The sequence below is a fragment of the Stigmatopora argus genome, chromosome 18, assembly GCF_051989625.1.
Source record: "Stigmatopora argus isolate UIUO_Sarg chromosome 18, RoL_Sarg_1.0, whole genome shotgun sequence".
Classification (NCBI taxonomy): domain Eukaryota; kingdom Metazoa; phylum Chordata; class Actinopteri; order Syngnathiformes; family Syngnathidae; genus Stigmatopora; species Stigmatopora argus.
In genome coordinates, this window is record NC_135404.1 from 6,959,439 (window position 1) to 6,977,276 (window position 17,838).

The following is a 17,838-nucleotide window of genomic DNA, read 5'->3' on the forward strand; positions in this document are numbered from 1 at the left end:
GTATGGGATGTCGAGCGAGACACATTGTTCCCTGACAGAAGCGTTTCTTTTCAAAAGCAACTCTGGCGTACTTCCACCGAATCTTCCACCTATCGGGAGACCTTCCGTTCGTTGGTCGGTCGGTGTTGACCAGAAAAAGCGTGCTAGGGTTTCTGTGGAGAACTGGGAGTGCAAAAATAACTATGGTTAACTGAATGGGTTCTTAAAGATCTATTTGAATATTTATTTGCAGGACAGTCATTTTAATATGTATTTATTAGCATTTTATGGACATTAATTTAATTAGTTATTAGAATTTTTAAAAAATATTTATTTTTTATTGCAAGATTTATTGCAATGTTTTGATGTGTTGCAATTTTTATGTATTTATTTTATTTAAAAACACAGCAAAATAATTGATAATATTTTTTACTAAAAAACTACCATTGGAATTCATAAATGTTGAAGTGTAAATGGGATGTCAAAATAAATAAGCATTAAAAAAAATGGATATAAATGTTAGTCTAAATAAATCAATGTACATTAATTTTAAAAAATCAAACATTTATTGACACTAATATTTTTATTAATTTTTATTTTGGCACTACTGCTTTAATATTGGTTTCCTCAAGGAAAAAGCTTGGTTTGACTGGAAGTTATCAAGCAATGCTTTATGTCAATCAAAAAATCATTAACCTTCATTTTTTCAAGTTCTTTATTTGCATATCAATTTTCCCCCAGAACTTTCTGCTTCCCTTTTATTTCCACCTTGTTTAAAGCCACGCCTAAATAACCTATTAAATGCCTATTTCCCATTTCTGCACCGCACAATAACAACACAGCCTTTCTATTCCATTTTTATCGGGATGGCATTACATATTCGCAATTGCCAAACCTCGAATACGCAGGGCTTTACGTCCAAAATAATAAAATTAGGCCAAAGGTGCTATTATCAAGCCAGCCCCATGACCATGCCACTCAACTCCTATTGGCTCACTCGGAAGATAAATAACAGGTGAAACCCCGCCTCTCCAGCTCCTATTGGCTCAAATAAGATGTTATTTATCATCTCGCGTTCCTATTGGCCCGCATCTTTAGCGACCGCCTCCGTATCTCAATTCGGTTGTGTTGTTTCTGCTGCAGCTTTAGCGACTTGTCATAAGCAGTTGCACTTGAAACGGAGATAAAACATGAAGTTCGTTCGTTGTATCATGAAAAACGCCGCATTGGCGAGCGTTCCTAAACATATCGAGCACTTTTCTAAATTCTCCCCTTCGCCGCTGTCCATGAAGCAGTTCCTCGACTTCGGTGAGTCTGGCGTAATGCATACGGAATAGCTCAGCTACTACACGTGAAAACTACTGTCAGCCATGGTTCATATTGTGTATTGTGCTATGTTCAAATTTTGAAATCATCCAGTTTAATATAAGTAATGGGTGTACTGCAGTGTGGTCTTGCATGAATCCTGGTCATTTGGACCATCTATTGCATCAGATTTGGACTGGAAGTGGACCTTAAGAATAAGGGGGAGGTCTCACATATTTCTGATATATTTTCCTCATATTTACTAATGCGGCTATCGAGCTGCATGCGGCTCTTTGCTTCTTATATTTTGTATATGCTAAGGCTCTTTGCCTTGTTTCATGTTTCCCTTATTTTTATTTTCTCTTAAAAACACTCAAAATTCATCAGGGCCCCATAAAAACAAATAATACATTCTATTTTTTTTAAAGAATTTGCTTAATAATATGGGTTTAATTGTCTGTTTTAGCAGGTCAATAAGAAAAGTGAATTACAAAATGTGGGGGGAAAATAAACATGTTATGCTCACTGTCAATGCAGGAATTTTGTGATTCATGATTGGGAAATTTGGATTCCTAATTTTTCACCCTAATTTTTGTGCACCCAGGGTCCATCAATGCTTGCGAGAAAACGTCGTTCGCTTTCCTGAGACAAGAGCTGCCGGTGCGGTTGTCCAACATCATGAAGGAGATTAACCTGCTGCCCGATAAACTACTCACGACGCCCTCGGTGCAAACCGTCCAAGGATGGTGAGTGTTTGCCGTGCAAATAAAGCGTTCCGGTTAGATTGCAGACCCAACTAACGCGGGTATAAAAGTATCAGACAAGTATAATAAGTGGTCCATAGTTTTAAAAGTCCATTTTTTATTTCAACGGCATTGACCCATGACCCTGAAAACAACAAAAAGAAAAATAGTATTTTCAAGATGCGGACCAATATGGATTTTCTTTTGGAAAACAAAGTCTGCAAAACAAAAGCCATGGTCTTTTCATTTTTAAAGATATAACAGTACAAACAACCATTTTCGTCATTTTCCACTAAAATCCGCAGCGGTATGATTCCAAGAAGGCTATCCGAGTGGCGCGTTAGTACAAAGTACAAAACATTTTTACATAATGGATTCACCCCAAATTGGAGAATTGCCACAGAGTTGTTTTGCAACACGTTCTCTCGTCCACTTACGTCACGGCGCTCGGAATAACAACAAGACCCTTTGACCAAGCTGTACTTGCTCCAGCTCCAGTCTGGTGGGGGGAGGGTTACTTCCTCAGCTGTGAACTTTAGCCCACTTTCTTCTCTTGTGACTGCTTTGCTACCGATGGAGTTATTTTCACACCAATGTGTCAATTTCACAACCCTGTGTGTTGTTGTTTTTTTCAATTTTAGGTATATCCAAAGTTTAATGGAAATCCTGGACTTTCTCCACAAGAACCCGGATGACCACAGAGTCCTTGGAGAGTAAGTTATGAAATCATCTACTCGTCACACCATTGCAATGTAGTGTGTAAACAAACCCTAGAAGAAAAACAGGGGGTAAAGTCCCAACTTGCCTGAACCAGTTTTGGGATTGTCCATGTTAAGATGCCAAAATATGCTAAGTGATTAAGATCCAACTGAAATTAAGGTTTCTCACGCCATCCAGGTTCGTGGACTCTCTGGTGACCATCCGGAACCGGCACAACGACGTCGTACCCACCATGGCGCAGGGCGTCATGGAGTACAAGGAAGTCTTCCCGCAGGACGCCGTCACCAACCAGAACATCCAGTACTTCCTGGACCGCTTCTACATGAGCCGTATCTCCATCCGTATGCTCATCAACCAACACAGTGCGTATCCGTGACGACCAGGTTAGTAGGAACTGGGTTTTTGGAGGTCCTGAAAACCGCTTGTCTGTCTTTTCAGCGCTCATTTTCGACGGAACGACCAACCCGGTGCACCCTAACACCATCGGCAGCATCGACTCACGTTGCCAGGTGGGCGACGTGGTGCAAGGTAAATATCGGCCTTTTCCTTCGGTACTCAGCCGTTTGGTCGCCGGACTTTTGGTCGCCGGACCTTTGGTCGCTGGACGTTTGGTCGCCCGGAAGGTTATTGATAATTACCATTTAAAATTGTTGCTCAAATTCCCTAAATACAAACTGAATTGTTATTTAGTCATACTTAATGCCCTATTAATTATTAGGCTAAAGAAAAGCTCCAAATTTCCTGTACTTTTATTTATTTTTGTTGGAGAACTTGTTAAGACCCTGACTGACGTAGCTTCTTAAAGGGACAACGCATGTACATACAAACTCTTATACACTCACGTCCACTCAGTGAAACTGCTCAGGGCCATTGTTGGCTTTTATTGATGCGTAGACCGTGTTGTTTTACCTTGTTTTGTTGCCGGACTTTTGGTCACCGATTGTTTGGGTCCGGGCGACCAAACGTCCGCGACCAAACGTCCGGCGACCAAAAGTCCGGCGACCAAACGTCCGGTCACGTTTTCCTTCCATACAATACTGTCCACAATAATTTCACATTTTTTTGCAGATCATAACCACTAGATAGATATTTGGTACTCTGCGAGCGTAGGTGGTGAATTAGAACAATTAAAAACATAGTACTTTGTATTTAGTTATTTTCTATGGGAAAATTTGATTTGAGATACGAGTAAATTGGCATCCGGTCCCAGAACGCATTAAGCTCGTATCTCAAGGTATTAATTACTGTATTCAAACAGATCTATCGCGGTCAACCACAGCCAAAAAGTGAACGGTGTGTGTTAATGTTTTCATTTTTTTTATGTTCTAGATGCCTTCCATAGCGCTAAGATGCTTTGTGAACAGTACTACCTGCGCTCGCCTCCTCTTATTCTACAAGAATTGAACAGTGAGTGTTTTTTTTTTTCATGTCTTAATTGCGATTACCTGGGGAGTGTGTTTGTCCGGACATGCTGACATCTTGAATTTGTCCATAATAATCAGCACTTGCTTAGGATAATTATATCCCCACACCTGAGACCAGGATGCCTTCTGGGCTATGATCCGACTCGTGTAATTGTAACAAATAGGTTGACATGATAACTTAGGGGTGAGTGATCAGGCCCAAATTATCGTAATTTTGTCTCCCCAAATTGTCCATCTTGATTATTGTTCTTCTTATATTCACCACTCTCAATGGTTTTTGCCATTTTTGCTTCATAATGTTTTATTTGTCTGTTTTTCCCGTTTTGTCTGAATGCAATTATTTTCAGGATTTGCTCCATAATGTCCAATTTTTATTTTCATATTTCTGATTTCCCAATATTGTCATATCTCAATTATTTTCGCAATTTGCTTCTAGATCGTGATTATGATTTTAGTTTTTACAATATTCTCCACAAACAATTTTCATGAATACTGTTTCATATTGCAAAATCTTGATTGAGATCTTGTGCAAATTTCACTTTTTCCCCCCTTTAGTTTAAAAAAAGGATGTTTTCTTTATTTTATCTTGCAGATTTAAATAATAGGCTCTAAAAACCTCAGAAAATGAAAATTAGCACAACTGTTTACTGGCATATAATACATCCAATCCAGCAAACTATAATTATGCAGCTTTTTTCCGCCATGTACGATCAATTAAATACGTCACCGCTGTTCACTTAAATCAACCTCAAATCTTTTTCGATTGCCAATTTAATTTGGGGTTCAACTCAGAAGTGACGCTGTGTGAATAAAAGTGAACATTCCAGAGTGATCAAGAATAGCCCTCCTTGTGTACACACTTGACGCAAAGTGCCCATGCCAGATGGACCCCCGGGGCCCGCCGCTAAGTTTAGCCGCACTCAGGCTGAAGTAATGACAAATATTGACGGAAATAAGCAGCCTGGCGTGGAAAATCCGTACAAGTGGGAAATGACATTTAAACGAAGATTATTTTTCTATGCAGGCAAGAAGATGGGACAGGCTATCGACATCGTCTATGTGCCCTCGCACTTGTACCACATGCTCTTTGAGCTTTTTAAGGTAATTTTTGCAACATTTTTTCCCATTTCCACCCAGTTGTTTTCCCATTTCCACCCAGTTGTTTTCCCATTTCCACCCAGTTGTTTTCCCATTTCCACCCAGTTGCTTTCCCTTTTCTCATCCCATGTTTTGTTTTTCCAACATTTTACTTACTAATACTACATTATCTTATGTTTTTGATCCTGACCATGACCAGAACGCCATGAGAGCCACCATTGAGACCCACGAGAACAGAGATCTGCCACCTATTCAGGCCTTGGTTTCTCTTGGAGGAGAGGACATGTCTATTAAGGTGCGTATCGTCCGTCCACAATCTAAACTCGCAGTGAATTATCATGAATTCATTCACTGTAAAGTGGGATTAATGTGGCCCGCCAATCAAACTGAGTTTGACAACCCTCATTTACATAGTTAGTAATGAACGGTGTCATTGAGTTATTATTGAGGAAAATAATTTTACTCGGAAAGGCCGCATCTATCATGTCACCATCGTTTTTAGACATGAACACAGTAACACTTTAGGTGATAGACCGAGATCAGCATGATATTGTTTCACTTTTTCAGTTTAGCCTGGTTCTTGAGGCGTGGATTAAAAGGCTTTGAAAGTTGTTGTCTAGCTTTCATCAAATTTTTTGGCAAGGAAAATAGGTTTTATGCATGTTGGCTTACATAATAGCACGCTACACCCAAACTTCGAACTTGGATCAGAGTATTTCCTGGAAGCTCTTTTATTTAGACGTGGTAAGTTTATTTCATGCGAGCATTGAAGTCGATCAGCATGTGAATAAAAAAAATGCATTTCTGGCATTTATGTCTTAGTCAGCTCTTTCAGTTACATAACTGTCTTCCGTCCTTGGCAGAGGAAAACAAAAGTTTCCACTGGTCTATTTCTTAGAGCGAGTTTTGAAACTCTCTTTTGTGTTCTGTGGCAACATCTGTCTCCATTTCAAATCCTAAAATAATTTGATTGCTTCACATCTTCTGAACATACTTTGCACTGTTCACAGTGTTCTTTTGCAGCCCTTTTTAACATCCTTGTCTTCATTTCCAGGTGAGCGACAAGGGTGGCGGCGTACCCTTCCGCCGGCTCGACAACCTATTCAGCTACATGTACTCCACCGCGCCGGCGCCGCAGATTGGAGAATATGCCCGGCCGCCGCTGGTGGGTTCGCAATTCTACAAATAGATGCCGATTACCAAACAGGAGCTTCTTTTAAAGACGGTATTGCTTATGTGCAGGCCGGTTTTGGTTACGGGCTTCCCATCTCGCGACTCTACGCCAAGTACTTCCAGGGGGATCTGCAGCTCTACTCCATGGAGGGCCACGGAACCGACGCGGTCATCTACTTGAAGGTAGGACAAAACCACCAAAAAGATCAGGGTCTCAATATTTACTTGACGCATAAGGCTACGTGATACCCGATAGGTTGCTTTTAAACTGTTTTGCCTTCATGGTGCAGAAGTGTTGGATAGATTTTAAGACATCTAGAAACAAGCACAGATTCCGATTCGAGAATCTGATTCAGACCGTTTACACTACGTGGAAAAAGTCATGTGGTCAGATAAATTGGAAATGGCCTGCAGTGTGAATGCAGCCGTAGTTAATTAAGTGCATGAGTGGTTCTGGGCTAGCATAGCTCAAGCTAATGGCAGTTTTAGCAATGTTTGTCAAAAAGTAAGTGTAATTCATCGACAGTTTCGAAATTCCAAAGTGACAGCAGGTGGACGGAAATATAGTCTGTCACTTAATTATGTCTTTAGGTACTCGGACGTTTCGTCGAAAGACGTTTGGTCCCCAGACGTTTGGTCCCCGGACGTTTGGTCGACCGGACGTTTGGTAGAACAGACGTTTGGTCGCCGGGTTGTTATTGTTGAAACCAGCTCTCAAAATTATAATCATGAGAGAGAGAGTGAGTTTAATATCTAAATATCTAATATCAAAATATCAACAGTAAACTCTGTCATAATTTGACAGCGAGCGAACCCGGCGACCAAACGTCCATTCGACCAAACGTCCGTTCTACCAAACGTCCGTTCTACCAAACGTCCGTTCTACCAAACGTCCGTTCTACCAAACGTCCGTTCTACCAAACGTCCGTTCTACCAAACGTCCGTTCTACCAAACGTCCGTTCTACCAAATGTCCGTTCTACCAAACGTCCGTTCTACCAAACGTCCGGTCGACCAAACGTCCGGGGACCAATCGTCTTTCGACGAAACGTCCGGTCACGATGTCTCTTTATGGCAGAAAAGTAGGAAATGCAATCATTTTTAGTTGAGTACTGGATCATCCCAACTCACAATTTAACAATCTCTATGTTCTGAATGTTGATGTTCTCAACCGTTATTCATAAAGATTGAGAAGATTGGATTACCTGTACTTTTTTTTTTGAGGAATGCCAATGATCATGTTTGCTGCAGGCGCTGTCGACCGACTCTATCGAGAGGCTCCCCGTGTACAACAAAACGGCACTGAGGAACTATAAAGTAAGCCAGGAAGCGGACGACTGGTGCATCCCCAGCAGAGAACCTCTGGACCTGAGAAACTTCAAAGTGGCCAAGTGAAATCGTGTCTTGGCCTGAAGGCTTTGAAATGCCCCTCTGCCATCATGGACCAATAAGACAAGTGCCTGCTCACGCTTCAATCTTAGGAGTAGCATGTTGTTTTCGCCACGGAAGACCAGAGTATGTGAAGAAAAAAAATAGCCCAGCGGCGCCGGCTTGAACAAGGATGGACATTGCCAAGGTAGAGGCCCTCCGTCCAGCTTTTTGAACAAACATCAGTGATGTGACGCACTCGCCCTAAGTCATGTGACACCCTCCTCCTATTATTTTTAGCAGGCGGTGCCTTGACGTGTGTTCAAGAATACGTGATTGTGATTTTTGTAATTTAACTGCGTTTAAATCTTTGTACATAGTGTAAATATGACACATAAGTTAATATTAAAAAACACAACGATAACACGCGGGGTCTCTTTTTACGACCTCCTCTCATTGGACCAGGTTTGAGTTCCTACTGGTGTATCATCTTGCCACATGCGGCGTGAATGACTCGTCCGTGTTGCTCTTACTGGATCGGCAGCGCGTGGTCCTGCCAACTGCCCGCTGGGTGTGGACGAATGTCATCCGAGGCTCACTTTACGGTCGCGGTCGCTACTTACCGGGCCAACGCCACTTCGATCCAAATGTGTGGGAGCGGGCATCAGCTGGCTGCGTCATCGAATCCATGGTGGGGAGGCTTGTTGCTCTTCTGTATAATGAAGATAGCAATTGGTGGTAGTAAAAGTGACAGTTTAATGTGACTAAGTGTGAAGCGCCATAAATGTCATCGCCAGCATGACCGCAGATGGTCTTCTCCACCTGTTTTTTTTTAGTGGAAGAGCAAGGAAATTGTCGTTTAACATCTTGGCTGAGTTTCAGTCTTGAACTCAAATTAATCATAGTGAGTGCTGATCTTGTGTAATTCTTGGTCAGGTGTGTGCGAACGCGTGAATAAACATGAAAATCATGGCATCACAGATTTTAGAATTGTGATTGGCAAAATGTGGCCCAAGTGCCAACATTGTTCTGTGGGCGCCCTCCTGTGGTAAAAGAATGAATCACATGAAATAGAGTTACTAGGTTTATTGACTTTTTAAGTATTTTATATTACATTTAATTTCATTTTTTAGTGTTTAATCCTATTTTTGTATCATTATGTATTGTTGGTTTTTAATCTTCTCATATTTAATTCATTCACTGCCACTAATGGTGATAAACGAACCGGAGTTGCATTCAAATTAAATTTAACTATTGTGCAACGAGAATAATGTATTTTTCACTTTTTTCACATTAAAAAGGGATACTTTTGTGTCAAGGGCGCTGTTCCAAAGTTGTCCAACAGACGGCGCCATTTCACATCGTTAACTCAAGGCAACTTGTTTCCTGCTTATCCCCTCCTAAATTTTTTTCTTCTTTTTTTAACTTCTTGCTGAAGAAAATCTCAGGGAGAATCCCTCTTTTTTCCTTTTATGGTCACTAAAGCCGTGGTTTCACCTCCTTAACTCCCCTCCCACTTTATCCTGGTCCACTTCTCAGTCATCGCCCAAGTATGAAGAAAACTGGACTGGGAATGGTGGTTTACAAAAGAGATTTTAATACAGCCTAAAAAAAAAACTGGCCCCTTTCATGAAAAAAAAAAACTGGCCCCTTTCATGTATGGGCGTGGTTTGAGGTGGGAACGCTGCGTTTCTATTGGCTGAGAGAGACTCCGGACGCTGGGGAGGAGGGACTGCTTGTCCGGCTGGGGCTTGTATGCTTGTGACGGTACAGGGATGCGATTGTAACTTGACATGAACGCATGTGCGGACATTTAACGCCAGAGAGAGAAAAGTTTAAAAGTTTTCTTCACGCTTTTGATTGCTGGGAAATGATCGACAGGAAAGTTGAACTGGATCTTTGAGGATCAGCAGGAGGGGAGAGAAGAAGAGACGACTCACCTGGACGCGGACGGACGAGAAGGAAACTCGAGGCGGCGATGGCCGAACACGAGAGCCTCGAGTTCGGCAAGGCCGACTTCGTGCTTCTGGACACCGTGTCCATCGAGGAGTTTATGGCCAACCTCAAACTCAGGTGAGTGGATTTGACCTTGCTCGGATTCAACAGGTGCTTCTAGTACCAACGTAAATCACGCCAAAATTCCATTTAGAGGACCCGTTGCTGGGGTGACGTCATAAAGGAGCGCCTCTTTTAAGTTCAAACATGAACTGTTTTGATGACAGTTCACCCAAGTGTCCTTGATGTGACTGTACAAACTTTTGTTTGAAATTTTGAAAAAGTACACAAAAGTAGTATTTGTCCCTGTTTGAAATCAACTTGTTAAAAACAAGTTGATGATGGTTTGAAGTTAAACTTGCTAAAATATAACTTTTTTTGTACTATTTGCACCCAAAATAAGCTGAAAAGGTGACCTATCAAATGTAAACAAAAACAAACTTTAGGTACTGTTCATACTATACTTGCTCAAGTTTAAATATCACAATAAAGGGAATTTAAATAATTATCCAACCTTTATTAACAACTTATTTTGAACTTTTTGGACAATTTTATTGCTGAATTATTTCAGACTTTGTACTGAAAAGTGATCAATTGCAATGCTTTTCAATGTTTTGTGTTGCCATTCATTTTAATTGCATTGTTATGTTACCAGTTATGTATCAGTCTTGTTGCACCTGGGAAACTACATGGTTTTCTAATAACTGCTCTCGTTGCTGTACTGTGTCCGATAACTTGACAGCATCTTCCCAAGCAATTTGCACGCACAGTAGCCAGACGTCTCGCACGCCAACGGCGGGCCTCATTTTCCCGCCGGTTGCCAGATTCTGTCTGCTTCTTTTCCCCTCAATTCAGTTCGGACATGGCGTGTTTGGATTGTTTTTTTTTGCTGAGGGTGTCAACAATTGGGCCAACGCTTCCTTTTTTTCCCCGGTGTGTGAGGACCAAGATGTTGGCATCCTCAAACCACGCACGGTCACTTTGGAAAATGATGTCCCTGGGGACAGATGGCTCGTGGGATAAAGCCTCTCTTTCCTGATTGGACGCCGGTCTCAATGTCTTTATAAGGCAGCGGCCCGCCGAGCAAATAATTACAGGATCGGCTGTTTGTTTTAGTCTCGCAGGAAGTCCCGGGAAGGGGGCGGGGCCGGTGGCGCCTGGCACAGGGACGCGTTTTGCGGCATACTCTGGCTTGGTCTTCCAGTTAGATGGCATTTTTGATTCCCTGTGACATTTGTGTAACTGGTAACCTTGGGAGAGACTGGAGTGGTTTGACCTTTGAACTGTGGAGAGTTTAAAGAGAACAGTAAAGAAAGTGAAGGTTACCGCGCCTCGTGTTTCGGGGATTTCCTCTTTTTTTTCATCTCATACCGACAAAGTCTGCATGTGACATGGGTGCGGTTTTGCACTTTGGACCTAAATCAAAAGTTTAAATGTTGGGCTGGGTGACTTTCGAATACAAGCTTTGCAGATTTTAGATATTGATTAAAAAACTAGACAATGATGCTATTATTTAAAATCCATTTTCATGCATTTTGCAAAATCATGAACTTGAATAAGTTAGTAATTATATTTTAGCAACGAGAACCTGAAACAAGATTTTATTCTCCCTTTGTCAAAACATCTCACACAAATGTAAACATGCCCCAAATAATAAATACATTCATTTATTTTCGCATAGCTCATTCTTACAAGGTTAACAGGGGTGCTGGAGCCTACTGGTCGCCAGCCAAATGCAGGGCACAAAGAGACAAAACCATTCGCTAACACTCAGATTTTAAATATTGACATGTATTTTCAATTCACAGGCATCTGATTGGCTTAAATAAGGTGTCATTGTGTTTAGAGTTGTTCCTTTTCATTCATTCATTTTCTGAACCACTTATCCTCACAAGGGTCATGGGGGGGTGCTGGAGCCTATCCCAGCTGACACCAGGTGGGAATTGGAGGCCAGCCAATCGCATACCTAGAGGCAATTTAAGTGTAGCATGCATGTTTTGGGGATGTGGAAGGAAACCGGAGTACCCACAGAAAATCTGCAAGCCCCGGGAGAGCATGCAAACTCCACACGGGAGGACCGACCTGGGATCGAACCCAGGGCCCCAGAACTGCGAAGCACATTCCACTGCCTTTGACATCCACAGATGCCCAATCCATTTGGACTCCTAGTGTTAGCAGCATTAGATTTTTACATGAATCCTTCAAAATAAAAGCAAATACAGTTAAAAACCGTAAACTTTTTCACCCAATCTTTTAAAAATGGAGTGACACGCCAAGATTTGCTTTCACGTAATGATCGATTTCTTGATTATTTCTAATCTGACCTTTGAAGATCTTGATATAAAAACCCATCCAGCCATAAATTGGGAAAAAGCGACCCCCCCTTTTGTATCGTACTTTGCCCAATGAATTTGAGGACGTAACCCAGCTGGGTTTGCCCTTTTGTACCAGTCTTATCAGCGAACGCAGCCTTGTTTACTTTCTCCTTTGGGCCTCGGCAATAAAACCCACAGCCAAGCGCAATATCCCACAGAGCCGTCCCGGCCCGATAAAGTCAGACTTTGAGAATATTCGCCTGTTCAGAATTCCCGTCTGGGCCTGCTTGGCGATTTCCTGCCTCTCCGTCGACAACAGACGAATTCTTGCCCGGCGGGCCCGCCATGGTCCAGTCTCACCGCAAGAATTTCCGTACGAGCCTGTGTAATCGGAACCACATTACGGCCCTTGTGTAAACACGCGCCGTGCTCGTGTTGCTTTTATTCTGTCGAACCCAAACGCGGCCCTCCTCAAATAAGTAGAGCAGTGCTCGCAGACGGTCTCATTCGGGAGGGAAAAAAATACTTGGCGTAGTTTCTGTTACATCACTTAAGTTTGATCGGGGGGCACGTTTCGGTCTTGGCAGTATACTGTAATACCTCATTTATCGTGGTTAATCTGGTCCAAGACTTGCCGCAATAGGTGAATAGCAGCGATGTAGGGATAGCGTTTTTATGGCGTCTATTTAATTATTATTTTGATTTTTAATAACCTCTCTGTACTAATATTCAACCCCCAACGGTAGATACAGTGGTACCTCGACATACGAGTGGTCCGACTTACGAGCAATTCGAGATACGAGTAAAATTTCGGGCAAATATTTATCTTGAGATACGAGACAAATTTTGATATACGAGCAGACAGCGGACGCGAGATGCTGCTGATAAGAACATCATGGGCACTGTCTCTCTCCCCGCAACTCCCTCGTGTAATGTCTCTGGTCGCAACTCCCTCTTTGTAATGTCTCTGCGAGCACTGGGCGGAGCGTTGCATTTTTTCAGTGTTTTTTTTCCCCGTTAGTCAGTGCGAATGGAGTACTTCTCGTTGGCAAGTGGTCGTGCGTTATCCTATTGTGAGGACATTTGTGTGCATCATTTTGGGAATATTTTGAAGGGAATACAAACTCAAACAACCCTCGATATTGACTGAAAGTCAGTGTGGAGGCGGGGCAAAAAGAGCCAACCTGGGAGAAGAAAGGGATCAAAATGTCAAACAAAATTAGAATTAAGTTTAGTGTTAGGTTCGATTAAACTTATTTTTGAGTGTCTGCATCGTAATCCAAGTTCATTTGAATCATTTCTAATTGTACAATTCCAATTTAATGCCACTAAACATCTTTTGGCGATAAAATTCCTGAGAAAAAAATTCTAGCAATGCATTTGTATAATAGCTATGTTGCACCAAAGTTTAAATTTTCTTTCATTTAAAAAAAAAATCTACCAACCATACATGTTAAGCCTTAAATAGATCTTTTTTTCTTCGCATGATGTCATAATGTCGTTGTATAGGCCGCTAGCTGCTGACTCAACACACACGCGCTCTTCCTCTTCAGGGAGCATGTAATCTTTATTAAATTTAGTGCCGTAATCTTTTGTGGCTTTTGATGATCCTCTCTGCAAATATCTCAATGAGTCATTGCGTCTTTCTGGAAGTCCCATTGTGTTTTAGCTCTTTTTTTCCCTCCCCAAAATCCCCTCCTCAAAACTACTCTGTGCCATCGTCAACCTACTTATTGTTTACTGGGTGGGTCAGTCATTGGATATGACTAAACAGGTTTCTACAAGCTAGGTTAGAGTAAAGACAGGCGGGTTTTTTTTGCCAGGATCTGCAGATTAAGCCTCTCTACTACTAACAAGCGCCCCCATAATGAAATGGAACACATGCAGATTATACACTCGCTCTTCATAATGCCTGACGTGACCTTGAATTAGAATCCGCACGCCGGACAATCATGAAGATAGAAGTGCTTTAAATTATGTCACTTTTTCTGTTCTGTTTTTTAACTTTACACGAGACCACCACAGCGAGAATATGGCATTCCTACGTAGCCTAGTCATAGTGTGAATAGGTTGTAAAAGCACTAAGTGTTACCAACTTTTTACATTGTACGGCGTGCACGAAGATGGAAGGCACAAACGCTGAGACCGCATGCTGCACTCTATCTTGGGTGGGTCTTTTTTTGGGTTGACTTTTGGGAGGAGCTCAAAACATTTATGACTTCTTTTCACCACTCTTCCCCCTTCTCCTCCTACACAAGAAGACAAAAGTTCAATGTTAAAGTTCCGACACTTTTCACTAGCTTGGATGTGTTCTTACACAACAAACAAGACACTTTGAAGACATTTTTTCTGGCAGTTACCCAATAACTGCTATTGACAGCAATAGACGACCAATCCATTGCGGTTGACATGTACCACAATGGTCTGTGGTGGATTATCATATGTACCAAGAAATGTACTGTATCATCCCTACTGGGAAATATGGAGAGGCTTAGTATGTTATATTCTTAGGCTGTTCTGGCGAAAGCTTTTTTTCAATCTCTGTAGAATACAATGAAATCTCGCTACATCAGTCTTCCCACTTTGCGGACACAGACCTCCGATTGTCGCCCGGACAATGGAGCAGGCGCACGGCAACCTCCTTGGGAGAAGCGTGCTCACGGGGCAGAACAATGTTCTTGCTCGTGCTGCCAAGGAGGTGTTGTGGTGTGCCGCTACACGACATCACCATTATTGTTTGTTCGCCGACATTTCGAGATCCTATTTTACGACTCGACTGGCTTCAGAAACAGACTTGACACACGGCTGCGAGGACGTCGCTGACACGTGCACTTCAGTCTACCCGGCTTGTTTGCCAGAGAGTAGCAGACGTTAGGCGGCGGGGAAGAAAGAGCCCATTCATCTGGCCGTCCGGCCGTCCGGGATCCGATTGCCTTTTGGGAAGAGGAAGGAAGTGGAAGGAGGTCATAGAAACCAAAGGACCGATGGAGGAAAAGGCTTAACAGAGATGTATCCAGCAGACTTTGGTTCATTGGTTGCGATACATACAGAAAAAAATGACAGGTCACCATGGAGCATCCTGAGTCCTCAAATGAGAAAAAGGACAAAAGGGTGTAAGTGGGAAAAGGGTTGAGTATGTTAGAAACACAAAAGCATTTTTTTTTGTCTGAGGAACGTCAAAATAAAGACAGCGACACATGGACCGGGCAAGGAGAACCACATAGTCAGTCTGAGGCACCCCGATTCCTTAGGTGGGAATAGGGTGGAAGAGGTAAAAAGAAAAAAAGTATGTTGGAAACACATCATATCTCAGGAATATTAAAAAAACACAATTACACATCTATGGGGACGACAGGGCTAAGATGACCAATACCACAATTCCTGGTTTGAAAAAGGGAAAACAGGTGGGTGGAAGTGGGAAAGAATGTCGAGGAAACGCAAGGAATTTTGTTCTCAGAAATATAAGATATATACAAAAATACACAGAAACATAGTGCCGGGAGAATCGATGGCTTGTCATGAGGCAACCCGATTCTTTAAATCAGAAAAAGGCTGGAAAAGGGAAAAAGACCCCTAACAATACTCCTTTGGATTAGTTAGCAAAGTGTGGAATAACATTATTTATTTGCGGGTATGGTTGGTAACATTTTCCCTACCTTTGCAAAGGTAATGCTTTTTTGTTGGCTGCATGACTTTTGCGGTCGAACAAACATAAGAGTTTCTTTATCTTCCTGGTTATAGTTTAACATTTTATACAATAAAGTTTTGTTTACTTATCAGTTTCATCTGCCATAAAAGTGTTAACGTGACCTACCCAAGGAAAATTTGCATCATCCATGCATGTCCCATAATGTGTGATCCTACATTTTCATAAAGTCTATCTTTAACCCTTCATAGGGCAAGTAACAATTTTTGGTAGTACGTACGTAATTTTAAAAAAATACCTCATAAAAACGTGGCATGGTCAAATGAGGACATCACATTTTGGGTAGTAACAATTTTTATATTCAAGTTATGTCTACATATACAGATGGCAGCTCTTTCATTATTTAGTCATCATAAATAATCATTCTTGTATTTGTAATATTTGTAGGAAAAATAATGATAAATATATACATAATAATGAATAAATCATACAAATAAATACATCTACAAATTAGAAAAAATCTAAATTACACTGCGATTGTAGCCCCCAGTCACACTAAAGTTGGTTTTATTTATTTACACAATTTAAAGAAAAACATTTATACTGTATTTAACCCATCATCTGCCAATGACAATGATAGTGGTCTGTTTCATTTCAATTTTAATGCCCGGCAATGCTCATGTTTTAGTGCCATTGACGACACCAGACGGCCAATCATATCACCGTAAATGGCAGACGATAAGTTAAACGAGTGCCTGTGTTGTAGCTAAAGGTCTGTTCCCACATATTTTGCTTCACAGATTCGAGAAAGGCAAAATCTACAGTTACATCGGCGAAGTGGTGGTGTCAGTTAACCCCTACCGTGCCATGAACATCTACGGCCGGGACATGGTGGAGCAGTACAAAGGTCGCGAGCTCTACGAGAGGCCTCCGCACCTCTTCGCCATCGCCGACGCTGCCTACAAAGCTATGAAAAGACGCAACAAAGACACCTGCATCGTCATTTCAGGTAAGCGTTTATATTGAGAGACGGATGCAGCTCACTTCTTGAGGTTTGCTTGTTCCGTTTGGCGGCCAAATAAACTGAAGAAATTATAGACTTCTAATATAACTCCATACCAGATGTTTAAATTTGGAAACTCTGTCCTGTTTTAGTTAGGGTGAGTCATTTGCGTCAATGGAGGACTGCACTGGGTTTTAAAATTTGATTTAAGGTGCCGCAAAGTCACTGATTTGCTTTCGTCGCAGGGGAAAGCGGTGCCGGAAAGACGGAAGCCAGCAAGTACATCATGCAGTACATCGCTGCCATCACCAACCCAAACCAGAGGGCTGAGGTTGAGAGGTGAGGGAGGCGGTTAAGGAGGATGACCGACGTGTAGAAAGCCAGCTAAATAAGCCTTGTGTCCTTTACAGAGTAAAGAACATGCTGCTCAAGTCCAACTGCGTCCTGGAGGCCTTCGGAAACGCCAAAACCAGCCGCAACGACAACTCCAGTCGCTTCGGCAAGTACATGGACATCAACTTTGATTTTAAGGGGGACCCAATTGGCGGACACATTAGCAACTACCTACTAGAAAAGGTAAGAACCACTACTTTCAATGGCTAACCTACCACTTCAACATATGCTATACTCTGCTTTTTATTTATTTTGTCAGTCGAGAGTCATTTTTCAGCAAGAAGGCGAGAGAAGCTTTCACTCATTCTATCAGGTATGCGTAGTTACATTTGAATGCCAACGAAATATGATACAAGAATGTGTTAAAGTTTTATTAATAATGTGTTTTGCATGGACAAGCTGCTAAAAGGAGCCCCCGATGCCCTACTCCATTCTCTCCACGTCCACCGAGACCCCAAAATTTACAACTACATTAAAGTGGGGGCCCAAATAAAGGTAGGAAATTGTATTTCAAGTACGAGAACGGCAGAAAGGGAGAGATATGGTATGGAGTTTTGTGTGGAAAACAAAAATAAGCGCTCGGATGAAGGGAAAAGGGGAAGATAATGTCTGGGCATGCCATCAGTTGGTGTGCTTATTCTTTGGGTGTAAAGGGGGACAAAAAGAAACCTCGGGGC

At 41.9% G+C, this 17,838-nt stretch overlaps 2 protein-coding genes across 2 annotated transcripts in view; both read left to right on the forward strand.

Moving 5' to 3' along the window:
• The first annotated feature begins 1,112 nt into the window (after positions 1-1,112).
• Positions 1,113-8,789, forward strand: pdk2a (pyruvate dehydrogenase kinase 2a). The gene is made up of 11 exons (XM_077626125.1): positions 1,113-1,287; positions 1,889-2,030; positions 2,669-2,740; positions 2,925-3,109; positions 3,186-3,275; positions 4,077-4,154; positions 5,196-5,272; positions 5,469-5,564; positions 6,324-6,434; positions 6,512-6,625; positions 7,693-8,789. Exons 1-11 carry the CDS (start codon positions 1,170-1,172, stop codon positions 7,834-7,836), a joined length of 1,227 nt encoding a protein of 408 aa, XP_077482251.1. The 5' UTR covers positions 1,113-1,169; the 3' UTR covers positions 7,837-8,789.
• Positions 8,790-9,540: 751 nt separating this feature from the next.
• Positions 9,541-17,838, forward strand: part of myo1d (myosin 1D) — a 31,480-nt gene continuing 23,182 nt past the window's right edge. The window contains exons 1-6 of the mRNA XM_077626060.1: positions 9,541-9,882; positions 16,566-16,774; positions 17,014-17,107; positions 17,179-17,344; positions 17,421-17,474; positions 17,561-17,656. Of these exons, the coding sequence (XP_077482186.1) occupies positions 9,788-9,882; positions 16,566-16,774; positions 17,014-17,107; positions 17,179-17,344; positions 17,421-17,474; positions 17,561-17,656 (714 nt within the window). The 5' untranslated portion in view covers positions 9,541-9,787. The remainder of the gene's footprint in view (positions 9,883-16,565; positions 16,775-17,013; positions 17,108-17,178; positions 17,345-17,420; positions 17,475-17,560; positions 17,657-17,838) is intronic.

Excerpts from the sequence above, each read along its gene's own strand:
- pdk2a (XM_077626125.1), top strand. The coding sequence starts at position 1,170 with ATGAAGTTCGTTCGTTGTATCATGAAAAACGCCGCATTGGCGAGCGTT. Across the intron at positions 1,288-1,888 it reads GAAGCAGTTCCTCGACTTCG|GGTCCATCAATGCTTGCGAG; the intron begins GTGAGTCTGGCG and ends TTGTGCACCCAG. Across the intron at positions 5,273-5,468 it reads TGCTCTTTGAGCTTTTTAAG|AACGCCATGAGAGCCACCAT; the intron begins GTAATTTTTGCA and ends GACCATGACCAG.